Source organism: Sylvia atricapilla, chromosome Z (assembly GCF_009819655.1).
Source record: "Sylvia atricapilla isolate bSylAtr1 chromosome Z, bSylAtr1.pri, whole genome shotgun sequence".
Taxonomy (NCBI): Eukaryota; Metazoa; Chordata; class Aves; order Passeriformes; family Sylviidae; genus Sylvia; species Sylvia atricapilla.
Window position 1 is genome coordinate 38,558,006 of NC_089174.1, and position 21,512 is coordinate 38,579,517.

General features: G+C 35.3%; 1 protein-coding gene across 1 annotated transcript in view; it reads right to left on the minus strand.

The window, feature by feature from the left end:
• Positions 1–338: 338 nt before the first annotated feature.
• Positions 339–21,512, minus strand: part of CNTNAP4 (contactin associated protein family member 4) — a 198,777-nt gene continuing 177,603 nt past the window's right edge. The window contains exons 17-24 of the mRNA XM_066340080.1: positions 17,256–17,474; positions 14,165–14,404; positions 12,386–12,610; positions 10,872–11,005; positions 10,323–10,410; positions 4,635–4,853; positions 4,190–4,261; positions 339–1,140 (exon numbers count right to left, since the gene is read on the minus strand). Coding sequence (XP_066196177.1) covers positions 947–1,140; positions 4,190–4,261; positions 4,635–4,853; positions 10,323–10,410; positions 10,872–11,005; positions 12,386–12,610; positions 14,165–14,404; positions 17,256–17,474 — 1,391 coding nt within the window. The 3' untranslated portion in view covers positions 339–946. The remainder of the gene's footprint in view (positions 1,141–4,189; positions 4,262–4,634; positions 4,854–10,322; positions 10,411–10,871; positions 11,006–12,385; positions 12,611–14,164; positions 14,405–17,255; positions 17,475–21,512) is intronic.

Consider the following 21,512-nt stretch of genomic DNA (forward strand, 5'->3'; position numbering starts at 1 on the left):
ATCTGAAGCGAATCATAGATACATAGTTCCAGAGAATACATCTCAGGTAGTTCACTGAGCATTACTTCTTGACAGAAGCATCATCACTAATTTCCAGGGACAGTAACCTTGATCATATTTTAGTGCTTTCTGTCTTGATAAATTAACTATTGTTAGTGTTTTACTTGATCTTTCCAAGCAAAAGTCATGCCTTTTTTCCTCCAGTTTTATTCAAAATGCCCAGAATGTGCATGAGTCTCTTGCTGTGATCACCTGACCGTAAGTGAAAATCTACTGCAAAAGGGATTTTAAAGTATTTCAGCCCACTGTACACTCCTCAGTTCTGCTAAGCCCGCCAAAAGGAAGGGATAATGAAGACATCAGTCACATCCCAGGGGAAATAAATACAATTTGTTCTGGACATCAAATGCCATGGCTCAAAAGCAGATGCTGACAAAAGCCAACAGCAGCTCAAAAGGCATTTTCAGTTTGAGGAAGTAATACGGATCACCATAATGCAGCACAGCAGAATTTCTTTAGTAACACAAAGTATTAGAATCTACCTTTCACCTTGAACAAAAAATCATCAATCAAATTTTAAAGAAAAGGATAGGAATAAATTCATAACAATTTTCCCATTCAAAAATCATATTCAGTGCATACATTAAACTTCATTTGTAGAAGGTCACATTAGAACAGTTGGAAACTACCAACAATGAAATTGGTTACAATATCTAATTCACTGTTACATAAAATGCATTTACGGTATAATAGCTAAGGAATGCATGTAATTTAAAGAGGCCTGCTACAGAAATCACTGAGACTGAACATATGAAATATAGCAAGTCTCAAATCCATTGCATTTAGACTAGTGTGCAAGAACTTTTTCTGTCCAGTGAGAGCCCCCTGGCTTAGCAAGAAAGTCAGACTGCCACATTATTATATTAGATTAAATAATTAATGACAATCAGAAGAAGTATTCCTTTTGATTTTCATTGGCTGTGTTTTGCATGCTGAGCTCACTTTTCAATGCAGATTCAGCACTGTCTTCATTTTCAGATCCTTTTGCCTCATTTTTTGAGTATATGCCTTTCTTTTTATAAATGCGTATGGCTATGGCCGTGATGCAAAGTAGGATGAATATGACAACTGCTATCACACCTACAAGAAGAAAAGAGAGAAAAAGTAATGAGAAAGGACAGACAGATAATAACATGTAAGTCAGAGAGCAGGACAAAGAAGGAATGACTACATCACATAATGGAAGAGTTTACAGGAAAGCCTCACAAATGAGAAGACATAGCTGCTTTCAAATCAGAAACAGCACTCTAATATAAGTTTCATAGTGATTATTTTGAAATTTTGCACCATAATAATAATAATAGTAATAATAACGATAATGATAGTAGTATAAAATTCACAGATCATTATAATTTCTGAAATTTTTAATGGAAAACAACAAGGAGCTTTAGAGTATTTTCAATAAGAGGGTTTCTTTTTCTTCTTCACTATCAAGCCCTACATCTCTGCTGGTTTGGGAACTCAAGCCATTGCAGAAAAGGAACAGTAAGGTGAGATGCTTCTCACAGACATTACAGACTTTAAGCAAGACCTTACAGATTGCAAGCCCATCTCCTCTTTTCCTCATTCATCCTTTCATAATGGTCTTAAAACCTTAGGTTCATGAGTCAGAGGATGGATAGGAGAGGAATTTGAGGAGATGTGAAACAGAAGGGAAATGGATTATGCTTGTCAAAAAGGCAGAGAATAGGACTAGGCAGTTAGATGGAAAGAGCACTAAGCAGTCTGGGTAACAGTTGTAATGCAGTGGCTCAGTTACAGTAGACAAAGGGACAGCCTGTTGCACAACTTGGCCACCACTGTAAGAAAAATAAAAATACCTAGTCCCTTAGTATTGTAGACTTTCAAAATTCAGCACATGCCACTTTCCTGATCTCTACTACAAGCAGCCATTCATCATCATAGGAATATAAAGGATTTAATACAGTAGATCCTTCTCTGAAATGGACTTTGCAATCTAAGTAAATCTTATTTTTATTTATATGAACTAGAACTATCATTCTTTCATTTCAATCACTGTACATTCTATCTCTAAGGACTTTTCTATAAACTTGTTTTGTCTGAAGTAACTGAACTGATACCATTCTTAGTTATATTCATTTAACGGTGTTTAACCTTGAAATTTACTGAATGTTGCACAGTTTGCTTTCTTTTGACTTTCAAACAAATAGGCAGAAGAAAAATTGTGAGTGCATATTCCCAAATGTGTTTAATAACAAAAAATGGTATCCATATTAATATCATAAAAGGATTGTAACCATTATAGCTTGAAGTTAAAATATTACTTTGTTGTTAGCACACTTAAAAAAATCTCCACCTGCACTAAGTTATCTATTACATAGTGATCTTTATATACCAATACTTATGTAAAATAACATTAATCTTTTGAAACAATAAAGCCAGTTTCGACAAAGCTAGATATATAAAAAAATCAGAAAAAATATTTTTAAATTCTGACCTTCCTTGTAATCAGTGGTAAAATTTTCATTTGATGTGTATAAAATTATACACAGACATAAGTATCTATTTACAAGCAGGGAAGCTTCTAGGCTTACTAAGCCCATTTTAGTATCTTTGGTACTACTCTCTTAAAGGTCACTGGTCATACAGTGTGCTTTTGCATGCACTGACCATAGCAGGTATCATTGATTAAATGGAAGACACAAAAGCGACTGCAGGTTCTTATCCTAAATCAAACATTCACAGACCTAAACAATTTTAACTTCAATGAAAAGCCTGGACAGTTTTATTCCACTAAATTCCACTATTTCCTCTGTCTACTGAGGCTTTAAAAACTCTTAGAAAGTAAATATTTGTAGCATGCAAAAGATGGAGGGGGTGACCTTTTCATTCCACTGCCCTTTCTGTCAAAGAATCTATGCAAATGGAAACAGAATTATACTGCAAAAACATCATCTTTATGAGTGTAAACAAGCTTTATTTCCTCTCCTCCTCCCAAAAGAAGAAATACTCCCAGAAAATCTCACAGAAGATGATTGTCACAGGAGAAGATACTATGTCTTCAAAGAAAATTTGAACGGACAGAGACATATACTTGCTTCAATACTGGTAAAAGGAGTTCGGTGTCTGACGAGGGTCTCCAACCCCAAACTGTCCCTATTAAGGCTCACTTGAGTACCCCTCATTTCTGCTAAGAGACAGGACAGGTATAGTTCATATGAATATCCATATGAGATGGATCCTTCATATAGGATTCATATGAGATGGATCTTAAGGACAATCATCCAGAAAGGCACTGGGATGGAACTTGTATATCCTGATTATCAGTTCTGTACTTCAAGCACACACATCTATCCTAAGCTTTATGCTCTATTTGTTCTGACAGGCATAAACAGTAAAGGGACTATCACCATATTGATTTCAGAAGTAACTGAATTCTACATGGTTCTTCCTTTGATAAAAAGCATTTTGAAAAAAGTTTATGAATGGTCATTTTTAGTTCTATTTGAGCTGACAAAAATGTCCAAAATAAGCAGAAAGAAAATGAAGAAATTGTATTTCAAACAACAGTAACTATTTTTATTATTATTATTTTAACATGCATTTTTAGCTGTAAATCAATGCAAGTGAAAGTCTTTCCAAGAATACATTGCCTTCTCAACAGGAAACCAGAATGAAATTTCCTCAGACTGTCAGAGGATTGAATAAAGCAGTGTTAAACTTCGTATTTTCAAGAAAATGTCATTGTTCAGATTTATGAAAGAAGATTTTAAACTTGACTTTGTAGCAAAAGGTAATTTTTTTGTGGCAAATCAAGAAGAAATTACGGTTCTTTCTTAAATATATACTTTTTTCATAATAAATGCAAGTACTTTTTAAAGTCATAGACACCACTATTATGCAGATTGAAATTCTGTCCTTACTAAAATGTTTTTTCAGCAGAATATTCAATATATGGAAACATGGCATTAATTTATATAATAAGAAAAGTGTGATCAATTGTATTTTAAAACAATGTTTTACTTTCATCTATCTACCAACTGTAGTAAAATTAAGAGTTTTTACTAGTTTCTGTATGCACACAAAGGTAAACTGACCTCACTTCATCACTCACAGATTCACAATTAGAAAAAAAAGTTTCCTGTGGGTTTGTTACAGTCCCTATTACCTCCAATAATTGCAGAGTCACTTCTGATTGCATTAGCTAAGGGCTTTCCCTCATCTATTGGTCCAGAGTGATCTGCAGCAGAAAAAAAAGAAAAGAAAAGAAAAGAAAAGAAAATGACAGACAAATATAATATGTGGTTTTTTTTAGAAACTCACACTGTTACGGTTCATTTACAATACGGTACAGTGGCAGCAGTGTGGGTCAGCAAGCATGCACAGAACATCAATGTAGATGACACTTTGCAGAGATAAAAGAAAAAGGTAAACATTCAGATGAAAAGAGAAAGGCTAAAGAAAAGGAATTACATATAAAAGAGAATTATTTACAAACTACTCCTGAGATGTTAACCTGCATGGAAAAATAAAAAGTCAGTTACAATTCAGGTCATGAGTACTCTATTTGGACTTTGCTTCAGAGATCAGAACAAGTGATAACCATATGCTACCTGCAAATGAATGGGTTGTTTCACTTGATGTTGAGTCAGCTCCAGTTAAAGTTCCACAGTTGGATTCACTGAAACGCCCTTTTACAATGACAGGGGCTGAGCTGCTTTGGTGCAGTGCAGCCTTCAAAGGAGCAATGTGGTTGAACTGCACTGAAGATAGACAGCCAACAAACCCCTGAGAGTTTGCCTTCATAGTCTCATCATCTACATTGCTGTTTTCTGTTAATCAAAAGGAACAGGACACAATTAATCATAGTGCAAATGTACAAAATAAAGTGTCAGAAGAATAAATGAATAATTAACCTGTGTTCCTCTGAGTATATTCAAATTGCAGCAACATATGTAGATTTACTGAATCCCTTTCTTGTCTGACTTTACTGAAAAGACAGTCAGATACATTCAACCCCCCCTTTTCTTTAACAGATGACAGTTGCTAATCTGATGAGGGAAATGCTTTCAAATTCCTATAGCAAGTTTCAAAGAAAAAAGTTTCTACTGTAAATAAAGTATTTAAATTAAAATGCAACACTTTTTCATTCTGCAAAAATATAAGACTGAAGAATGAATTCCAGAAAAATGCTTTTTTTAAAATTTCTTCTCATAAATAAACATTTTTGGAACATATTCATTCCATAGACTCATGTATCTACTCCATTCCAGCACCACCAAGTCTGTCAAAACAAAAACCCTGAAGATCTCAGATCCTCACATCCTGGAAATCTAACAAGGCATTTTCTGTGAAATTTTTAAAAATTAATGAATGTTCAGATATACTAACATTTTAAAACATGATAGTATTATTGGTACTACAAAGTGGAAGGGAAAAAAAGATGCCTCCTCACTTTTTCTCTTAAGTTGCCTTTCTGAACTGTCCAAGTTAGAACTCTCTGTTAATTCACCAGGTAATGCTCACTAATGCACCACTTTTGATGTGGAAAACAAACAGTTTGTTTACCCTGACAGTTCTAATTTAAGCAAAAAATCTGTAAGTACTAGCTATAAAGGAGGACTCAAAGAAAATAAATTGGCAAATAAAATGGGAATTTCACCTCATTAGTTTTCTCTTCCAACTTGTCCTGAAACCCAAAAATGAACTTATGATCTTTACAATAACTACCATAATAATTTTAAGTTTTACAGTGCATTCCTCAATAAATTTAGGTTAATAGTAAAAAATGGGATAATGTGCTCAGGTGGAATATTGTAACACAGTGGAATAGCATTTTACTCCACTAATCTCTGCTTATCGCAGTGATAACTAGATAGATGGATGTCAGCCAAAAGTCCCTTCACCTACACTGATGGATTACATAAGATATTGGCTGTTAAACTGTCTTTGCTTTCTTTGCAGCTGTTTTCAATATCTACCTCTATGCACTGAAGGATCTGCTAGGATGGGATGTGTTAAGAAAAAGATTAGCAGTGAAGTGGCAAGGAAACAATTTCACAAACCCCCCGTGATAAAAATATATACCTCTAAATATGAGTCAGATTGAAAACCTCAAGAGGAGGATGGTTTCTATTATTTTTAGTTCCTATATGAATCGTTTATTAAACTGCATGTATGTTTGATAGGAAAGGACATATTTTACATCCTTTGATTTCACCTGACTCCTTAACTAGAAAATATTGCTGGGATAAAGTAAAGCTTTATATTGGATCAGGCAATCTTGATGATAAAAGTGAAAGGGCTTAGGAAAGACCACCACCATCCACTTTCCTGCTAAAGCAAAATTTAACTGACTGAAAGCGACACTCAAAAACACAAGTTCAACACATCATGGACCAGGACACCCAAGTCCCCTTTCTGCAGTGCTGCTTTCCAGCCTCTCATTCCGCATTACGTCCTTACATCCAGCTACAGATTCTGGAACTTGTCTTTGTTAAACTTCATACAGTGGCAACTGCCCAGCCCTGAAATTTGTTGCTGCCTCTCTGCAGGGCCTTTCTGCCTTCAAGGGAGTCAGTAGTTCCTCTAAATTTAGTATCATTGTCAAACCTATCATACCTTTGAATTCTGCATCCAAGTCATTTATGAAGATGTTGGGGCCCTGTGGAACCCCATCAGTGACAGGTGCCCAGTCTGCGGTTGCCCCATTCACTGAAACCCTTTTTGCCTGACCCCTGAGTCAGCTGCTCACCCCACCACATGATGTGTTTATCCAGCCATAGGCTGGACATTTTGTCCAAAAGGATCCTGTGAGAGACAGCTTCAAAGGACTTACAGAAAAAGATTACATCAATTGGCTTCCCTTGATCAACGAGGTCAGTTAAGTTGTCATAAAAAAAAATTTGGTTTGATAAGCAAGACTTTCCTCTCATGGACCTGTACTGGCTGTGACTAATGACTGCATTGTCCTTCAGCTGTTTTTCAGTGCTTTCCAGAATAATCTTCTCCATAATTACACAAGGCACTGAAGTGAGACTGACAGGCCTGTAGTTACCCAAGTCAGCCTTGTTATCCTTTTTGAAATCTGGGACAACATCAGTGAGCTTCCAGTCAACTGGATCTTGTACAGATTCCATCATTCAAAAATCACTGAGAGAGGCCTGGCAGCGACATCAGCCAGCTTTTTGAGTATTCTTCCTTAAATAGGTCCCATAGACTTACAGGGATCCAACTGGAGCAGGAGATTCTGCTCAATTTTTGTTTGAAGAAAGAAACTGAGTCATATTCAAATACAGAAGAGCTCAGAAAAGTATTTCTCAGCTGAAGATAATTCTTTAAAAAAAAAGCTTCCCTCTGTGGTTTTCCTGAACAACAGTTTCAAGCATAAGAAGTACACAATTTCATAGTTCATTTACTCTTTATGTTTAGACCTCTTCACTGCAACAAACACTCATTATTTCTTTTTCCTCTGCCTTCATGAAGTGTTCTTCAGTCCCTAGATAGGACTTCACTGGAATCAGAGCGCAAAGCAATCAGATTTCTAAAATAAATAGCAACCTTCCTTTGAAAGGAGGAGAAACATATGTTTTTATAGGACAGATTATGAGACAAATTGGACTGAGTGCCTCAGAGGTTATTGTAACTCTGTGCTTTGCACCGCTGTATCATGGCAAAGCCAAACTGAAGAAAATCCCACCTCTGAATTTCTGTGACTGTATGGCTCTCTGGGAGAGAAAATATTGGTCTTGGACAAAAACCCATTTTTGGACTTGGACTATTTGTCTAAAAATGCACATTTCCATACATTTCATAGAGCACATTTTTAAGTAAATTGATAGAAATTTAATATGATATTTTATAAGAAAGATAAAAGAAGCTTTGTTTCTGTACTGGTCACTGTGGTATTAACCTTATGTTATGTATTAAGGTTCAATGTGGTATTAACCTGCAATATAGACTGCAATATAGACTTCAAAATATTATACATTCCTGATTCAATTTTATCATCAAATTGTAAAGTCTGGAAATATTTGTAAAAATTTTTTTGTAGTAGTTTGTGTTTCAGCTAATATTGCTTTAAAGTTATGTTTAAGTGATCATTCTCTTTTCCATTTTCTGTGCATTTTCTGTGCACACACAAGTTCTTTTCTAGAGTGTGAGTTTTAAATATAAAAATCTGTATTTCAAAAGTATATATTTCTTTTGAACATATATTTTTATATGTTTGTGTTAGAGGTACGTACTTAATTTTCCAGTAAGGAAAAAAACCAGCTACACTGAGATTCTCCTAATTATAACTAAACAATAATTCAGATTTTTAAATGGTCTATAAACATAGTTTCCAGATTTCTTTAATACATTTTAAGCTATTTAGCGTTTGGTAATTGTTCTCATAAAAATAACTATCACTGTATGCATTTTATTATAAATTTAAAATTATTCTTCTGTCTTTTCTAGATAACACTCTCATAATTGAGAACAACGACCACCTATTTCACAGATAAAAAATTATTTAGATGTCCTTATCCAAATACTGGCATGCAACATCTCAATGTTAAATAAGGATTGGTGACAGGTGGTGTTCCTCTAGAGTCCACACTGATACCATTTCTGTTCAGTATCTTCTCTAATGACACCCAGAGTAGGATCGAATGCATCTGAAGCAAGTTCGTGGATGACACTCATCTAAATGTAAATGGCTCAGTTGACACACCTGGGAGATGGAATGCCACCGAGAGGGACATTGACAGGCTTGAGGACTGGGATCAAGTAAATCTCATGAAATTCAGCAAGGGTAAGTACGAAGTTATGCACCCTGATATGGGCAACCCCCAATATCCATATAGACTGATGGGTGAATGGATTGATTAAGGGCAGGCCTGAGGAGAAGGACTTGGAGGTATTGGTGGGCAAGAAGCACAACACAGGCCAGCAATGTGCACTTGCAGCCCAAAAGCCATTTGTATTTTGGGACTGCTCAGGGCTAGGTTGGATGTAGCTCTGAGAAACCTGGTCTAGTGGAAGGTGTTCCTGCCGGTCATAGTGGTGTTTGAACAAGGTGATCTTTAAGGTCTCTTTCAATCCAGGTCATTCCATGATTCTGGGCTATGTCCAAAGCATTGAGGCCAGCAGGGGAGGGAGGTGACTCTGCAGCTCTCATCTGCTCTGGTGAGACCCCACATGGAACACTGCATCCAGCTCTGGGATTCCCAGCACAGGAAAGGCATGGACTTGTTAAAGCAAGTCTAGAGAAGGACCATGAAGATGATAAAATTACTGGAACAGCTCTCCTATAAAGACTGAGAGAGTTGGGGTTGTTCAAGCATGGAGAAGTCTCCAAGGTGATTTTATAGCAGCCTTCTAGCACCTAAAGGAGGCTACAGGAAAGCTGAAGAGTGACATTTGAAATGTGCATTTAGTAAGAGGATAGATAGGAATTACTTTAAACTGAACAATTGTAGATTTAACCTGGAAATGAGGAAGAAATTCTATGCTCTGTGGGTGAGAGACACTGCAACAGATTGCCTAGGGAAGCAGTGCATGTCCTCATAGGAAGTGTTAAAGGCCACTGGATGAAGCTTTGAATGACATGGCCTGGAGGAAGGTGCTCCAGAACACAGCAGGGGTGGTGAAACTAGATGACCTTTTTTGTCCTTTTTAACACGAAACATTCTATGATTCTACAAAATTACTTTAGAGGAAAGAGAACTATCCTTTAAATTTGCACTGGCACCAAATCTTCCTCTATCATTGGGTTTTTAAGAACATTAAAAAATGGTCATTGTAGATAGGAGAATTTCATTTTGCTCATTATTGCAGAGAAACAGACATATTTTGAAGAAACATCATGAGACAAAGAATATCCAACAAAGATTTTACTTACATTATCATATTCTTCACTGTTTCCATCAAAATCTAATCACAGGAAGTTTTTCAAGTAAGGTATGTGATTAATAGTATTATATCATCTTTGTGTAGTATTTCAATTAGATTTGTTTTCTCTCCAGAATAGAAAAAACAAGTTGTGTTTCTTAATGCTTGATTGCAAAATGAGACAGAAGTGTACAATTATTTTTAATAGAACTCACTTGATTTTTTTTTCAGGAAGGACTTTTTTTTTAAATCTGTATTTCAACAAGACTTAAGTTTCTACCTTGATTGTGACTCTAAGTAAATCCACAACAACAAATGTGTTTCAATGGCATTTGTGTTATTATTTCTCATGCCCCACAATGACATTTTGATCCATGTCTCAGAAAACCCTGCAGTTTTAGAAAACTCTGCAGTGTTCCACTTACCTAAAATCTTGCCAAGTGTGAGAGACTTGATTGCATTGAATTCTGTGCCTGAAGACAGAATAAACTTCATTCTTTCCTTCTGGTTAACCTATAGAAATGATAGAGTGAGGACCATTCCTTTGATGATGTAAAAGTGACTAAAGAAGGTTTTAAAAATAGACTTAGATTATTATCTGGGTGGTAATATATTTGTACTGTAGCTTAATGCATAATTTAAATTGAAAATCGAAAATTCAAGACCTGAACAAAAACAACAGCATTCACATTTACCAAATTTTGAAAATTTAGCCATCAAACAATTAACTGCATTTTCATATAAAATTATGAGGTGATATTGACCTTTTCAAATTAAAAAAATTAACATCAAAGAGATGGGCTAACATTAATTTTGACTGTGCATCATGAGAGTGTTAAGTTTGCTTTGATTACTTGAGATATTAAGGCACATTTTATCTGGGGGTAATTGCCTTGTTGCAAGTATTTACTTCATTCTGCTTGTCTACTTTTTTATGATAATCCACATTCCCCCCCACCCCTTAAAAGAATTACCTCTACAAAGAGTGTTTCCTCCTCTCTATTAATCTTCACGTGTTGTAGCTGTCCATCAGCCATGCTTTTGAAACTGATTCTGAAGACATCAGGATCTTGATGGCTATCTAGCTTGTACCTAACCTGTAAACTTCCTGCAGGGATAAAGAGAGCAAAGCCGTAGAACACTGCATACACTATAAGCAGTATAGATCACATACTGCTTCACCCTTTCAGGGGGGACTTCAAGGGGAAAACAAATGCTTGATTTGTTTAAGGACTTAGCCAGGAGAAATGGATATAAGTGAGAACTAAAGGCAACAGAATGAGTGATGGCAATGTTGGAAGCAGGATATGGTGGCAAAAATATTCATAAGCTGTCTCAATTTTGATTATTGAGCTAAAATTTGGGCAGAAATTTTATAATTACTTTTAAAAAATCAGCTGAGAAAGACTGAGTCTGGTAGCTGCCATAATTGTGACTTATCAAATATAACTCGCAATTCTTGAGTAATGTTTTTCCCTGTCCAGTCCTCTAAACCTCTGACCATTTGAAAATTAAATAGAATACAGTGTACTAACCCCTAGATCACTTTCCATCCCTTATCATTAACTCCCAGAATACCACTGGTACAGAAATAATCACACAAAGACTCAGAGAACACAGAGGCAATGTAGTTTCCTGGCCAGAAATTCCTTTTCAGTTGCAGATGGACCACAACTTTCTACTCATGCTCCAGAAATCAAGAGCTGTGTCAGACCCAGGACAGTCATGAGCAACACGTGTTCCATGTCACATGACACGGAGAATAATACTGCTATTCTATATCTATAGATGTCTCTAGGAAAGCACAGAACCTTCCTTGAGCACAGAACCACTGTGACTGTAGAGTCTTTGTTCATAAACCCGAAGATTTAACTCTGTGGGTATTTTTAATTTAAAAAAAAAAAAAAACAAACAACAACAACACACCCTACCTAGATCCAGATGAAAGTATTGAAAAGAACAATCCAATTAATAATTAATGTTCAGCTTAAATAGAAACATAAATAATGCTACATATATTTTTACAGGTATGTATATGCATATATGTATTTTCATAGGTAATTAGCTTATTAAATCAATTTAATGAAATGACCTCTGATTAATTTGGGAAATGGATAATGCACTTTCAAAAGTATTTTACTTCATTATTTAGTTTGAGGGCAGCAACAGGCCTCACGAGTAGAATACAGCTCAGATTAATTTTAATTTTCATTTCCAATGTTAAAAAACCCAAATAATTCCTAAAGGATTTTCAGAAATAAACATTTTTGACAACATAATAAAAAACCAGTAGTGAAAGTTGAAAGTCCAGTAAGAGGAATGTTTTTCATGTGGAAAGAATTGCTTGATGCAGCTAAAAAACAGATACCACCTTAAGAAACAACAGGACAACATGCAGTTCAAGATTCAGGTCTCGAAATCAGAGGGAATCCGAGCTGACATTTATGATGTTCATTAGTGTTTCCAGGCATACAGTCTGGAAACTCACCATTCCTGGTGAGAATGACCGAGAGGTACTCCTTGTAGAAGGAACTGACATAGAGCAGCAAGCTTGGTGTCCGTGTTGTCCGAAAAGCAAATGTAATTGCTTCCCTGGTCAGTGTCATGTCAGCATAGAAAGAAGAAGCAGGAGAACTGGAATTTTTAGCCAATGTGTAATATTCCTGAAAGTTGTATGTTACAGAAGTGCCAGTCCAAAAATAAGCAGAGATCTCTGAAACAAAAAGTAATTCAATATTTAAATATAATGCAAAATAACACTAGAGATATTTTTTTTTTGTTGGTTGTTTTTTTTTTCTTCTGCCACACCAAAAAATAAAATGTATTCTAGACTATTGTGATGAAGCCAAAAAGTAAATATAAACAAAACTAGCATTTAGAACTACAGAGAAATATAAGACACAACTTGGTCTAAGGCAAAAACTCAGTTAGATGTGTGTCTTAAATATCTGTTTCTTGAGTAAGTCAGTTTTTTTCTAGGTTATTTTCTGTTGATCATCCTAATTCTCAAGCACAATATATTCTGTCTTGTATATATACTGCTCCTACAAAGAAGTGGGTGCAACAATTCGAATCCTAACATACAGATTAGATGCGGCCTGAAACACCTCTGTAGTAGAAGAGACTGTCAGGTGGCAGAAAGAACATAGAAACTAGCTTATGTTTTTCTTATGGATAAATCGTCTATAAAGAGCTTCTGTAATTCTGGGATTTTTCATAGCTGTTTTCTGCTAAAAGCAATTGTCTTAGTGTTTTGCATCACAGCTTTCACACTTAGGTGAAATCTCTTGAAGTTTCTGTGATCTGGCCCAGTATTTGACAAAAGCTGACTGAAAGTTATTATTTAGGTCATCCCACACTTTTAGCAACAGAAGCTACTCTGTCTCTGCTGAATATTACAGTGCGACCATTAGTCTCTTCTAATGCAGAGGGGGAAAACATAATTTCTCATACAGTAGGAAGATAACACAGATCTGCAGTGTTAGATAGAGAAAGTCTTCAGATGGGTTCCTCCCTTTTGTGATGGCAGTGATGACAGGGCATATTTTGTGCTAATTTAGAGGAACACGAAGTTATGGCATATAAGCTGCTTAGTACTTTGCAGAATGCATTTAATACATGGAGGAAACAAGTTTTTTTGCAAATCCAAATCATATGCAAGATTTGGATTTCTAGATAAACCAAAGATTTACCAAGATGCCATACCAAGATTTCTAGATAAACTTCCATTTTTGAAATTCAGACTTGATGACTAGTGATCATCTACTAGTATGATAACTTCACCAAGGATATACTTCAAAGAACTTGGAAAATGCGCTTAGTCCTGTTTGTAAATATCTTTCTTTTTACAGTAAAATGTAAATAAATATAAGCTCTCTTTACTGGTTTATTTTTCAAAATCAGACTTAGTTTTGAGATTGCTATTGGAAAGACAGAAATCCAAATGCTTTATCATAAAAATATAGTTCCTAGATTTACCATGGTATCAAAGAATAAAAAAAGTTTCATGAAAATGCTGATCCTCCTGGGTAATATGGTTCCTGCTTAAATGGTATATATTGAAGTTTGCTTTGAAAGAACAGTGTTTAGGAAAGCCTACAGATATTGAGCACATTCAGCTAAGTATTTACCTACATCATGTAAACTGAGTATTTTGCAAACATTTTAACATATCTGTAAGGGGATGTGAAGATCTTTATCTGGACTGTATGGTCCTTGTTTTATCCTTATGTTTTCAATAAGTGATAAAGCTAAAAGATATGCTTGCCTTTTTTACAGAATGGACCAGCATAGGCTGAAAAAGTGCAGTCACAGGAGAATCCACTGTATTTCTCTCTACATTTTCCACCATTGTGACACAGGTTACCATAGCTGCTACAATGTCCAGGACAGCCTGGTTCAACTCCTGGTGTTATCTTTGCTCTCTCTTCCAGATCAAGAGCCATTCCATTCAACCGTAATGAACGAATGCATCCCAAAAATCCCTTCTGCCTGGATGCTGTTCCACCTGAAAATAAATTTATAGGAGCTTTTAATACTTTAAAATAATTGATATGTAAAACCATCTTTATAGTTTACAGCCTATGAACAGTATATTATGACTTTCCAAGACCAGCTTATTCATGTGAAAATATTTATAAGTAGCTTTAAAAGTACATCTGATTTCTGCTTTGTCAAGTAATTACAAAGAGGGAGAGAAGAATGAGCTGTATAATTTCATTCTTTCAGTATTCTAATGACTGATAAACTGGCCTGTGTCTATCTGTCTGTAAATCTTATGGTACAGATGATAATCCCTGTATCATTAAAATTTTTCTGGAGAAGCTGGCAGCTCATGGCTTGAACAGGTGAACTCTACTCTATTAAAAACTAGTGGGATGGTTAAGCTCAGAGAGTGGTGGTGAAGGGAATTACACCCAGCCGATGGCCAGTCACTGATTAGGCGACTAACTCCCAGGGCTCAGTGTCGTAATATTAGTTTTGTCTAATATCTCTATTGGTGATTTGTGTAGACCTGCAGTAAGTTTGGAGATGATACTAGGCTGATTGGGAGTGTTGATCTGCTGAAAGGTAGGAAGGTTCTGCTAGGAGATCTGGACAGGCTGGATTGGGAGTCTGAGGTCAGTTGTGTGAAGTCCAAAAAATATTCTGCCAATCCTACACTTTGGTCAAAACAACCCGTTGGAAGTCTATAGGCTTGGAGAAGAGTGACTGGAAAGATGCCTGCTGGAAAAGATCTGAGGTTGCTGGTCAGAAGCTGAACATGAGCCAGCTGTGCCCAGGTGGCCAAGGCTGATGACATTCTGGCCTGTACCAGCAACAGTGTGGCAGCAGGAACAGGGGAGTGATTGTCCCCCTGAACTTAGCACTGGTGAGGCCACACCTGGAGTGCTGTGTCCAGCTGTGGGACTCTCACTACAAGAAAGGCACTGAGGTGTTGGAGCATGTCAGGAGACAGAGTGGATATAAGAGTTAAGAGAGTAATTCATATGAGAAGCAGCTGAGGGAACTGGGGTTGTTTGGCTGGAGAAAAGGAGGTTCATGGGTGATGTTATCACTCTCCACAACTGCCTAAAAGGAGAGTGTAGCCAGATGGGGGTCAGTCTCTTCTCCCAGGCAAACAGGAGAAGAAGGCATAATCTCGTATGGTGCCAGGGCATGTTCATGCTGGACTTAAGAGAGAATTTCTGAACTGAAAGGGTGATTAAACATTGGGAAAGGATGCTCAGGGATTTTGGGAAGTTCCAACTCCTGTAAACGTTTGAGAAATAACTGAATGTGGCATTTAGTGCTGTGGTTTAGTTGACAAAGTCATATTGATTCGAAGGTTGGGCTTGGTGAACTTGGAGGTTTTTTCTGAATTTAATGATTCTACAATATCCCTCAGCTGGTGTCTGCTTGGTTCTGCTTTGTCTCAGAAGAAAGATGTATATTCTTCAATAATAGGAAGGTTAATGCCCCTCTATGCAGAGGAACACCTGCCAGATTATACCTTACTATCAATCATAGGTGGTAATTGTACAGAGTAATCCTAAAATTAGCAAGAGTTGTTGATTCAATCTTTTTCACTGTTCCTTATTTTTAGTGCATTTCGCGATAGCTAACATTTTATTCATCTGTGTTGCTTAGCAAGGTGTGCAACTGACATCACTTCTCTTGTCCTTGGTTGCACAACTTACTCTGATGTTTCTTGCCCTTTGTTCTCTTTTAAAAACTAAAAGCAGAAAAAATTCTACAATGTGTGAGATTGTAAACTATAATTCTCATACATTTCAGTCCTTGTTTGGATAAATGCTTTCATGTGATCATTCATTTTTTCAGTTTCAAAGTTGTATAATTCTTGGTGTTACATGGAATAGCTTGACATAGATACAGTTATTTTCAGTTATAACGGAATAAAACCACCTGGTGATGGCAATTTCATGTCATCTTTTTATCAAAATATAAAATTCTTCAATGTTTGGTGTAGTCTCCATCTTCTTCCCTTGATACCTTTTGAGGCACGTACAAATTTTTATCAGGGCATACAAGATTTCCCTCCTTATTTCATTTTTTAATAAGCACTCACATTTTTGCAGCTACAGTTTAAGAACACTATTGCCATAAAATGTATTCCTCCCCAATTCACAGTAAATAAAACTTACATTAATTTAGTATGAGTTTCTCAGAGCAGACATAAAAAAGATCTTTTTAGAAGTAGGACCAGCTTTAAATGCTCTTATACTGTACAGTATATATTTACACCAGAAACTCATGAATTGATAATAAGGCAATATTACATTAAGAACACTGCTGTGGATATAACACATAGTTCTATATAGCTGTCTGTAATAGCTAAATAAATACTAATTAATTCTTTTTTACTCGATTTCTACTTTTTCAGCATTATATCTAATTGCCTTAATGTCATGTTTTAACCTGAGAAACTGTGGATAAAGCAACACAACAAAATTTCCTTGAAATCACAAAAATGGCACAACTTCCTTCAGTAAATTACATCCTCTCAAAAAAAAGTGCAAATTTAGATCCTTGCATTGTCCGTCAAACAAACCTCAAAAGAAATAAGCTTCATTATTTTCAAATACTTTTGAAAAAAGTATTTGAAAAAAAAATTTTAAATACTCTCTTGTATTTCAAAGTGCCTTGGCCATAACTATTGGCCAAGGCACTTTGAGGTCCATAATTGCAAAATAGTGAATATCTCCATAGATTTTTTACAAAGTCTCTCACGTCATCATACAAAGTCTTTTCAAAAGATCAACAACAAAGGGTTGCCAACACTTTTTCTTCCCCTCCTCACTCCAGTATTTTCATATTTTTATGATGATAACCAGGAAATATTCTGTAGAAGCACCTACCTACAAAAAGCTGGCTGTTGAGCTGCAAGCGAATATGTCCATCAGGTGGAGCACTGTGGGATCTTTGAGGAAGCTGATCAATTTGTAAGGAAGCCTCTTTGACATTCCGTTCAGCCTTCACATAGTGCCATTGGTTGTCATTTAAGGAATGGCGTGATTGCACTATGACTTCACTAGGTCCATTCCCCACGTCAAATGAAAAAACCACTTCATATGGAGCTAGAAAGAGGATAGCAGTAACAGACATTTAAATTATTTCATAATTAATTGAGTGGCAAAATAATTAATAGCAGAACAAGCTACTTTAAGGTTTAGCCTACTATTTCATGGGATAAGACAGATTGTTTTAGAGGGAGAATTTACTTCAGGGGCCTGCAGCTCATTCTTCACACTCACTGACAGCAAGAGCAATGATTTATGCACCGCAAGGAAAGCAATCAGTTTGTGGACCCCTGGAGAGTACAGTCGTCAAGAAACAGTGAAATGTGCTAGCTTTGCAATTTTTTGGTTTGGATGAAATGTATCTCTTGATTACACAATAATTGATTACTGTTGTTAACTGTATTTAAATTAACACAACTATAATCCAGCCAACACCTTCTATTGTTTATTTGCTTTTGTTATTTATTCATATAGTCTTTACAAACATCAGAGGGAAGATTTTGATGTAGTTCATAAAATTACGATTTAAATTGAGTTTTTCTCTAAGCAAAATTTGCATTACAAAGTTTCATGGTTTGCCTAGAAAACCATAACTGAATCTTTGGAGATCAAAATAAGAAGATGATGAATATGCCAGAAAACCAAAGATCTGAAAATTCTGAATATTTTCTCTGAAAGTCTTTCTTTTATATATTTAAAGACAATCATGTATGAAAAAAATATTCCCTACACAATGGATAGCCATAATTTTGAACTAGTAAAGATTTTATTAAAGGATTATAGAGAAGATTTCATGGATTCGAAAAAAAAAGCTTCCTATTTTCATCATTGAATTCTGACAGAAATGCAAAAAATTATAAATCAAGGGAGTCAGATGATCTCCAAACAGTGTTTTAAAGAGGAATTTATTGAACTAGAAAAAAATATTCCATGCAGTACTTTTACTTTCTTTTTCACCTTTTAAAAATATATTAGACATTTTAAAACATTTAAATCTATTTTGGCCAACCTTTTGACTGAGTAATGTCACAGACTTGCAATCCCTTAAGCCCTAAATCTTGTTGCTATAAAGTATTTTTCTATAATATTTGATCCTATGACAGAAATATATAAACAGTTTCACTTACTAAACAAAATAAAGCGCATTGTGCAGTCAATTTATAAATGGAATGCCTTTGTAATGCATTACCTCCTCTGCTTCAAAATCAACAGTTTTACATAATAATAAGAAACAACTGATGTCTATACACAGTTCCTCAGTAAAATAAATTAATTTTAGTATAGATTTCTTTTATTTAGAAAAAGCTGAGAACTCACTCTTCCTTTATAAAGAAAAAAATAAAAGATAAAAGAAAAAAAACCAAACAACCATACAGTAGGAGAACAAAAGCAACAGAAAGTCCATGTGACTGGCTAAAAACAATTTCTACTGAATGTTACTTTCTGCAGAGAGGTCTTTGTAATCTTCTGTATACTGTTGCAGTTAAGCCTGAAAACACAAGTTCTGCTTTGAACTCACTGAATGGGCCTATTAAATAGCATATCAGAATGATAGACCTGATAAATAATGTTACTGTTCAGATTTTAAAGGCAAGAAAACACATAATAAAGATCTTGAAATAACCACTGAAATAATGAGTTATGTTAGTACCAGTAAAAAATTAATATGATCTTGAAAAAAGGGAAGAAATCTCTGAAGTTCCACATACAAAGGCTGAAATAAGAAGAATAGGTGTATGGTCATCCATTGAAGTCTCTGAAGACTAATCAGAATATGTCAGAAAAAATGAGAAATATAATCACCTAACATTAATATTATAAATATTTTTGCTCATAGCAACAACACTACTAATTTTAAAGAAAATTTGGATCTGTAAGAACCACCAAGAAAATATGCCACAGGACGTGGAAAGATGATACTAAATTCTAAAATTTGTTATCTTGCAACAAAAAACACAGGCACAGTGCATTTTGGTTAATTCTTAGGCAGCAGAAGAGAATGCATCCAGGAGTTATCTTCTGGCACAAATATATTTCTGGGGTCCTACCTATGTTGGTGTTACTTAAAAACTATCCAGGCATTGCAGGAACTCTCGTAACCATAGTGCATTCAAACACAGGCAGAGCCCAGCTACAGACTGGCAAAGTGGAGTGGAAGATGTCGTTGACAGTAATCATAGAGAGTGGTCAGTGGCTAGCTGTGGCTAGACGAACTAACAGAAGGCACAGCCACAAAGAACCAACCAGAGTGGAGCAGCATATGCAGAAGCAGAAAGAGATTACCAACTAGCATGCTGCAGAATGCAAAGTCCCAGCATTTTCCAATTAGGAAGCAGTTGAACTGTATTCATCCTGGACAGTAAGTTCCGAATTTGGGCAGACAAAGGCCACCAGGAGTTGCATATTGGACTGTTCTGAACTACTTGTAAACAAACTGCAGAACCCCAACTAAATCAATACATCAGTGTTTCCAGCCTTACTTTCAATTTCTGTTTAACTCTTTGGAAATAAATCTTCAGTGAGTATTCAATATAAAATACCCAGACCTTTGGGTAAAGCATGTAACCTTTGGTCCTACAAGTATTTAGCAGAGTCTACTCTTCAGAGCTGAATTGGCTTTTGGTGCTTTCAGCCACTACTTCTTCAGGAAATCAGTAAATCAGGAAGAAGTTCAATGTGCATTTATAACTTACTGCAAAACAAAAATAAGGGATCAAGTATCTTCTTTGAGACAAAGATCTTTTACTTAACTTCTGTTTTAAAATACAGTTAGGATGTGTACCATTTTTGCAGCAGTGTTCTAGAATATATACACAGATGCACTACAGTGTTTTTAACTTCATAAAACCAACAGAACAGCTCTAAGTTTAACACTTCCTATTAAGTTTCTGCATCTGTCATTTTTTGTTTCAAGCTAGACTTCAATGTCTAAAGATCATTACTTCATACATAAAAGAATTAGACAGAAAGTTTGAAAACAATCAATAAAATGCTACAAAAAATCAGTCTTTCAAAGTACTGAATGACAAATGTTAATGACATAATACATTTTAAACATTTTCTCACATCATCACCTTAAACATCTGACATTTACATTCATGTTACTTATTTTTACATAAATAAAAGAAATTAATTTATTTGAAACTATTAATAGAACATCAAGTGTAGGCTGGTAATTTACATTCACATTTATTATAAAAGATGTGGAGTTTTATATGAAATCTAAATCATCTTATACCATATGAAATGCTCAAGTTAATAGTTGTCTTTTTTGAGAAAGGGACTCTTGATGGAAATACATGTTGCTCATTTCTGATTGATATTTTCCTTAATAAAAACAGATAGTTCTGGGTCTACTCTCAACAATTCTCCATATAATTTACATATAACATAAAAAAATAATAGGTCTATCTACTCAACAAATTAGTGTGTTTATGGAAATGAAGAAAATTCTCTATATGCTACACACTAATGAGATAACTTTGCTTTTTTTAAATGCTGAAATTATAGACCAATTCAGCCTTTTGCATTCTTTCACACCTCCCTACTTATATAAAGTAATTAAAAACCCATAAGAACGCAGTGGTTTTTATGTTCATGAATGAATGGGACAGTGATATGAATCTGTCCTCATATTAGTATTCTGAAGAAAAACTTACGGTCTTCTGGAAAATGTCTGAATAAATTCAGTTCTCAGAAGCATTCCTTTAATGCTTCCATGATTTAACTGTTTATTTAAAAAATGGAAAATCATTTACCAGACAAAACTATCATCATTGCTTCAGAGAGCCTCCACAGAAGTGTTGATCCAGTACATTTTCTGTATTGCAGCACACTGGCTTTACAATGTTGCTGTCCTTTAAACCGCCCACAGAGCTTTATCAGAAGGCAGTTCATACTGCCAAAACCATGGCAAAAACAATGTTGAAAACAGGGTAGTTTTCAAACACAGGACTGTAGTTTGAGATAATGAAAAACAAATTCATTAAAGCCTACACAATATTCTATAATTAAACTACCTACGGAAGGTGTTCTCCTGTTTGTTTCATTAACAGAAGACGCTAACATGGACAAAAAATTGAGAAAGCAGAATAA